The following is a 7,829-nucleotide window of genomic DNA, read 5'->3' as shown; positions in this document are numbered from 1 at the left end:
CTCTTGTTTTCTCCTTGTATTTTTCCATCTTTTCTACAGCTTGGTCCTGGACCTCATCAATTAGCTCCATGTTTGTTCTGAGTCCTTCTTCATTTGCTTTTTTTTCAAAGTTTATTGCTCTGTGAGAAGGAGATCCCACTTCAATAGATTGCATTGCTTCTGTTCCATAATCTAGTTTGAATGGAGTTTCCCCTGTGCTTGTTCTGGGGCTTGTCCTGTAGGACCAAAGTACACTTGGTAGTTCTTCTGGCCATTTGCTTTTGCTTTCTTTGAGTCTTTTTTCAATTTCTCGGAGCAGGATTCTGTTGGTTACTTCTACTTGGCCATTTCCTTGGGGATATGCCACTGATGATTTTTTGTGCTTGATCCCGCGCTCCTGGAGGTAGGACTCGAACTCTGATCCGATGAATTGGGGTCCATTGTCTGATAATAAGACTCGTGGTATCCCGAACCTCATCAAAATGTTGTCCATAAACTTTATGCAGTCTTGTTGATTGATTGTCCACATTGCTTTCGCCTCAATCCATTTTGTCATGTAATCAATAGAGACTAACATGTACCTGAATCTCCCATTATGTCAATACCCCAGATAACAAAGGGGATAGGTGACAGGACTAAGGATGGTAGGACAGGGCTGATCCGGGACACATTGCTGAAAAGCTGGCATTCCTTGCACTTCTTCACGAATTCTATTGCATCCTGATGAACAGTTGGCCAGTAGTAGCCTTGTCTTATGATCTTATGAGCTAGGGCCTTTGCCGACATGTGATCTCCGCATATCCCTTCATGCACTTCCGTCAGACAGTACTTTGCTTCTTCTGGGCCAATACACTTCAGGATAGGAGATGAGAAAGTCCTGCGGTAGAGTAGTCCTTCTTCGAGGAAGAACTTGGCTGCTTTTGCTTTCAATCTTTGAGCTTTTCCTTTATCTTATGGGAGCTCTCCTTTCTCCAAGTAGTTGATGAAGGGAGTCATCCAATTTTGGTTGCTTTCGATCTCCAAGACCTCTCCGGATTCAATAGATGGTTTGTGGAGCTCTTCGAAGTAAACTGAGTAGTTCAGATCTGATGAGTTCTGGACTAATTTGGATAGGATATCCGCTTCTTCATTTTCTTCTCGACATATCTGAAGGACTTGATGTTTTGATATTGAGGTTAAGTAGCTCTGAACCAGTGCTTGGTACTTCGCCATAGTAGGGTCCTTTGCTACGTACTCTCCATTTGTTTGCTTGACCACTATATGGGAGTCGCTGTAAATTTTTAAGTCCTGGACCCTCAGAGTCCTGAAGAGCTTTAGTCCTACGATCAACGCCTGATATTCTGCTTGATTGTTTGTTGCGGGGAAACCGAAAGATACGGCTGTTTGAATCGTGAATCCTTCAGGACTTTTGAGTATGAGTCCGGCTCCCGACCTTTCACTTGTTGAAGAACCATCTACTTTCAAGGTCCAGGCTCCCGTACTTGCATCTTTTTCTGGCTCCGGATCGATGTCCATTGGTTCTGGCTCTTCTTCTGGGAAGTTGCATTCGATTATGAAATCTGCAAGTGCTTGAGCTTTAATGGCAGTCCTGGGAATGAAGCTTAAACTGAACTGGCTCAACTCCATAGCCCAATTGACGAGTCTTCCCGAGACATCTGGCTTGTGAATTATTTTCCTTAGGGGCTGATTTGTCACCACTCTGATTTCTCTTCCTTGGAAGTAGTGCCTGAGTTTTTTTGAAGTTGTGACTTAGGCAAAGGCAAACTTCTCCAATCTTGGATATCTTGAATCTGCGTCTTTGAGGACTTGGCTTACATAGTAAACTGGTTGCTGTTTTCCATTATCTTCCCTGATTAGGGCAGCTCCTACGGCTTGTGCTCCTGCTGACAAGTATAAGTAGAGAGGCTCTTCTGGTTGAGCTTTGGTTAGGACTGGTGGCTGAGAGAGGTAGGACTTAATTTCCTCAAATGCCTTTTGGCACTCCGGATTCCAGTTCATCTCTTTCTTGTTGCTCGCTCCTTTGAGTAAATCAAAGAATGGTAGGCACCTCTCTGCTAGTTTTGAGACAAATCTCCTGAGTGCTGCTAGGGATCCTGCTAGCTTCTGCACGTCCTTTTGGGTCCTGGGAGCCTTCATGTCCTGGATTGATTTTATCTTCTCCGGATTGGCTTCTATGCCTCTGTTGCTGATCATGAATCCTAAAAATTTACCTGCTCCTACTCTGAAGGTGCATTTCTCCGGATTCAGCTTGAGTTGGTTCTTCCTTAGGTTGTCAAAGCATTCCTTCAGATCTTCCATATGCCCTGATATAGTTGTTGATTTTGAAATCATGTCATCGACATAGCACTCCAAGTTCCTTCCAATCTGGGACTTGAATATCTTATTCATGGCTCTTTGGTAAGTGGATCCTGCACTTGTGAGTCCGAAAGGTAGCATCACATAAGCATAGAATGCTCTGTGAGTTATGAATGTTGTCTTAGGTATGTCCTTCGGGTTCATTTTTGATCTGGTTGTATCCAGAGAAGGCGTCCATGAAACTAAGCATGATGTGTCCGGAGGTGGCATCTATCAGTTGATCAATATTTGGGAGAGGGTATGGGTCCTTCGGGCATGCATCATCAGATCAGTGTAGTCCACACACATTCTCCATTTGCTGTTGGACTTCTTTATAATAACAATATTAGCTAGCCACTCCGGATATTTGATTTCTTTGATGGTTCCTGCTTTGAGTAGCTTCTCCACTTCTTCGTCAATGGCTCTTTGCCTCTCCGGGGCAAAATTTCTTCTCTTCTGTTTGACTGGTTTTCTGTTGGGGTTGACATCCAAGCTGTGCATTGCTATGGACTCATGTAGTCCTGGCATGTCTCTTGAGCTCCAAGCAAAAACATCTTTGTACTCCCGGAGCAGGGACGTTAATCTCTCCTTGAAGGACTCCTCGAGTCCTGACCCGACTTTCACTTTTTTGTTAGGATTGCTCTAATCAATCTGGACTTCTTCTATTTCTACTGCAACTTCAATTTTTGCTTGCTCTTTGTTTGAAACCATTTGATGAATTCGGGCTTCGGAGTTCTTCTTCAGATAGAAGTTTGCTTGTTCAGAATTTTGGTTGCTTGCATGGTAGGACTAGCTTGGTCTGGGATCTGATTTGCTTTGTCGACTACCATGAATTGGTTGCTTGCCGGTCCTTCCGGACTTGTTATATTTCCTTCTTGCTCCGGACTTGATTCAATGAGTTGTACTTCCTTTGTTGCTTCTTCCCTTGTTCGGGGTCGGTGCTTTTTCATGCTTTTTTGCTTGCGAAGAACTATTGCCTTCCTTTTGTTGTCTTGATGGGTTTCTGCCATGACTAACCCCTGGGTGTAGCATGTTTCAACAACTCCATAATCTCCTTTTATCTCCCCGAATCCTGTCGGGATTGGGAACTTGATTTTGAGATGGGAGATTGAAGTTATTGCTTGCATCATTATTAGAGCTGATCTGCCAATGATCCCGTTGTATGACGAAGGAGCGTTGATCATATAAAACTTGATGACATGGGTCACTTGGTTAGGAGCAGTTCCAAAAATAACTGGCAGGTATAAAGTTCCTTGGATCGGGACTAACTTGTGGCCGAACCCATTGAGTGGGTCCTCCCAATACTCATTTGAGCGGACGCTTCCTAACTGTATTCGATTCACTGTGTGCTTGAAGAGAATATTTACCGAGGAACCATTGTCTACAAGCATTCTCCTTACTTCATTATCAAAGATGTCCGGAGTGACAACCAAAGCTGCATTGTGATGTGGGTTGACTCCTTCGTAGTCTTTGTTGCTGAAGGATATCGCTAGGTCTGGGAGCGACTGGATTGAGAGCACTTCTTCGCCGAAGTCCGGGCTCCGAGGTGGGGAGTGGGAGCCTCTTAGGACTACATTGACTACATTCTTTCCTCTCTTCTGTACCTCCCCCTGTTGTTGGTGTCCCGAACTAAGTACTTGTTCATATTCCCCTTCTTCACTTGGTCCTTAATGAAGTACTTGAGTGATAAGCAGTTCTCAGTCTTGTGGCCATGGGTCTCATGATAATCACACTGCCTATTGTAAGGCCTGCTCTCCGGAGGAGTTTGCATTGGTTTCGGAGGATAATAGAAAGGCTTGTCTTTTACCTCTTTCAAGATTTCCTCGCGGGTTGTGTTGAGAGGAATCCATTTTGGCTCCTGCTTCGGCTCCCGGGGCTGCTTCGCGGGTCCTGGATCGCTGTTTGACTCCTGCTTAGGACCAAGTCTCTGGAAAACTGGAGTAGTTTGTTTTTCTTGGCTTTGGTTGCTTTGCTTGAACTTCTTATCCTGATGGTAACCCCCTTTCGGTCGGTCATCGGTGTTTTTACTCCTGGACCCCCCATTTCGGGTCATCCTCATTGCCTGGAGCACATCTATTTCCTTTATGAATCTGGCAGCCATGGAGTAAGCTGCTGCTAGACTTTGCGGCTCCTTATTGATTAGCTCCACTATATATCTCTCATTGTGCTCTGGGTCCAAGTTTCTCCTGAAAATGCTCAAAGCTTCCCTCTCATCCAAGCTTGAAACTTTGTTGATTGCTTCCTGGAACCGGCGCATATATGCAGAGAGGGACTCGTTGTCATGTTGCCGAATTGTCTCCAGGTGACACATGTGCATTTCGTGCGTTTTATTTGCCCGAAATCTTCGAAGGAAGGAGGCTCAGAATTCCTTCCAAGTATGGATGCTTCGGGAGGGGATCCTGCTGAACCATACTGGGCCCCTCCCTTAAGAGTTGAAGCAAAGAACCTTGATTTCGTCAAGTCATTATAGTAATATATCTGCGCTATTTGCTCAAAGTAGTTCAGGTGCTCCTCCGGGTCTCCTAGACCATCAAAGGAGTCAACGTTGTAATGCTTCAAGTTCCGCTGCCGGGGGATGGCTTCCAAGGAGTGGCTGAAAGGAGTTAATGTTTCTCCAATCTCTACTCCTGAGTCTCTGTCCATCTTTCTCTGTAATTCATAGATCATATCTTTCAAGTCCTTCTGCCTCTCTTCTTCTTCATCATCAGAGATCAGCTCCGGAGTAGGGTCTCTCCGGGTTCTCGTACTCCTGGACTTGGCCAGTAGCTTTTCTCCTTCTAGCTGCATTCTCTTTTGGATCTTTAGCTCAAGCTTTGCTTCTTCTTCTTTCCTGATTTGCTCCCGGACCTCTTCCAACTTTCTCTGCTTAGCAGCTTCTGCTTCTTTCTGGCTTTGATCCTTTTTGCTTTTCTTCCCCTTGGCTCCAATTCGGTCAAACACAGATCTCTTCGATTGCTGGGAGTCCCCGGACTCCTCCGGTTCCTCCTCGAGTTCTGCTTCTTCTTGGAGCCGGGTCTGCTCCTGCCTGTATAATTTGATTGCTTCTGCTAGTTCATCACTTGTAAGGTTGACCATGTGCTCTTCGGCTACCGGGATATTGGTGTATTTGTATTGGTTAAGCTCAATAAGGCTTCTGGCATCCCTGGTGTTTACAATTCTTTCCACGACGGGAGTGTGCAATGGTTGCTCCTGGAATATTTTTCTCTCGGCTCCCGGATCAAGGGCCTGGGAGTGGTCCGGCTCCTGGACCTGAGTACTAGTAGATGGTCTCCCAGAGGTATGCTTCCATGATCTTGCCATTTTTCAACAATTCCAATAACAACTAACAACAATATGCTACATAAAATATCGATCTAAGGTTACTTTTTGTAAATTACAAAAACTACCCAGAATAACAACAAACACCAACAAATAGCTTCCTAGGAGTAGTTTAAACAATCTCCTAGGACTACTCAACAATGTGGTAGAAAACAAATGCAATATTCAAGCTAGAGCGAAAATGATTAAAACTAACAATAGCTCATACAAACGTGGCTTAAATCAACGAAACGGGCTCACACTAACGTGGCCTAAAATAACGAGCACACACAAACGTGGCTTAAAAAAATGACATTCATGATTATGGAAGAGGTTGGTTACTTGGGTTCTTACAAGTTAAATAAATGGACTCTTTAAAGAGCTTGCTGATGAAGGTGAATCCAGGGGCACCGAGACCCAAGGATGGAGACCCCCTCCTTCTAACGCCAAATGATAACTCCTGGTGGCGGGGCCGCTCCTTCGACACCGTGCCTGGATCCTTCGCCGCTGTGGAGGTGTAGCTGTGGTGGGGTTCCTACAAAACAACATCAGAAGGGGGGTTTGAGTCCCGCGGCGCCTCCGACGTGAGAGTAAAAACTCGCTTTTGTAGAAGATGAAGATATATATGAATGCAGGGTGGCTTTGTATGTATATGAGTATGAGAGAGTGATTAACCCCAAAACCTCACCTTCTTGGACTATTTATCGCCCAATGGTAGGATTTTGGGGTTGGTACCTTTAGATCATAGCCATTGGTTCTGGGAGCGGAGGACACCTGGCTGGAGTGGATGCTTTACACGTGTCAGTGCGGGACTGTCTAAGGAATATTCTGAGGATCCTCTGACACGTATCCTGATTATTCCCATGATTGATGTGTGACAGTTGTCCCCATCATGTGCTTGGGCCAGTGGCTCACGTGCTGGGATTTATCAAGGTTGGGCTTGCGGGACTTGGTCAGTCAGGATTGGTAGTGTGCAGGACTAGTCCTTCCAGGAGCTGTGTGGAGTTGGGAGTCTAGGAGTATTCCTTCCAGGAGCTATATAGAGTTAGGATTCTAGGACTAGTCCTTCCAGGAGCTATGTAGAGTTAGGGGTCCGGGGCAAGGTCCTGTAGGAGCTGTATGTATTATCACTAAGAGCCGTTCCTTGGTCATGAGAAGGTTCTCATTGGGCACAAATTGCGCAAAGTCGAGTGCTGCAGTAGTACCACGGGGAACAATAGACACCTTCAGCAATGGCTCCCTGTGTTCCAAAAGCCATCCTACTACAGCATGCCCTGATTCATGATATGCTACAGTTTGACGTTCAAGTTCGCTTATTATCTGAGTCGAAAAAAAGAGAAGAGTTAAGACAAAGACAGAGTGTAGGATGTCGATATATTCCGGAGGACCAAAGACAGAGTGTAGGATGTCGATATATTCCGGAGTCCTAAACTCCTTGTCAACACTCACTCCACTACCAGTACGTCAAAAAACCCAAATATTATTAGTTCTTCGTAAACTTCTTGTATCAATACTAACATTTATATGTGTATGTTGTATTTTTAAATATATTGCAACTAAAATCACTAGAAGAAACAAGTGTAGGATTCGATAATTTCATTTCTAATTAATAAGTTTTTGAGTGTTGTTAGTTTCATCGAATTGAATCGAGAACAACACAAAACTAATGAACGTAAAAGACGATCATTGTGTATTTACCAAGATGAACAATCAACTGTATTTTCACTGTAAGTATTTTGCAGTCCAGTTTCGAATACAAGGGAGGTCGAATTAATTTTTTTTAACCATCTTGAGCCGAGCGCTCGGCTCGAAATAAGTTCGAGCTCGGCTCGAAACAAATTCAAAAATACGATCTTATATATTAGATTATTGAGAATATTCTCATAATTGTTGCAACCATTAGAATCACCGACAATTTTATCAACATATAAACCCACAAAATCGGACCTCGATTTAGTGTAAAATTGAACGAGTCGGCTCATCCTGCTCGTTAAAACCGACTTGTTTAGCTAATCGAGCCGGCTCGACTCGACTCGTGAAAATTAAAGAGTCGGGTTTGGGCAGAGGTTTAGGCTCATTTAACTAAACAAACCGGCTCGACTCAATTAAACCCGACTCGAATTACACCCGGCTCAAAACCCGACTCGTCCAGACCAAATTACACCCTATCTTTTTATTTTTGAACCATTTTTTAAACGAGGTCAAAAATACTATTCGAA

General features: G+C 44.3%; 1 protein-coding gene across 1 annotated transcript; it reads right to left on the bottom strand.

The window, feature by feature from the left end:
- Nucleotides 1–930: 930 nt before the first annotated feature.
- On the bottom strand, nt 931–1,605 carry LOC141688227 (uncharacterized). Its single transcript, XM_074492878.1, has one exon. The coding sequence runs from the start codon at nt 1,603–1,605 to the stop codon at nt 931–933; it is 675 nt and encodes a 224-aa protein (XP_074348979.1).
- Nucleotides 1,606–7,829: the final 6,224 nt, after the last annotated feature.

The sequence above is a fragment of the Apium graveolens genome, chromosome 2 (genome assembly GCF_009905375.1).
Source record: "Apium graveolens cultivar Ventura chromosome 2, ASM990537v1, whole genome shotgun sequence".
NCBI lineage: Eukaryota > Viridiplantae > Streptophyta > Magnoliopsida > Apiales > Apiaceae > Apium > Apium graveolens.
The sequence above is the reverse complement of the archived record's forward strand: the minus strand, read 5'-3'. Positions and strand labels throughout refer to the sequence as shown.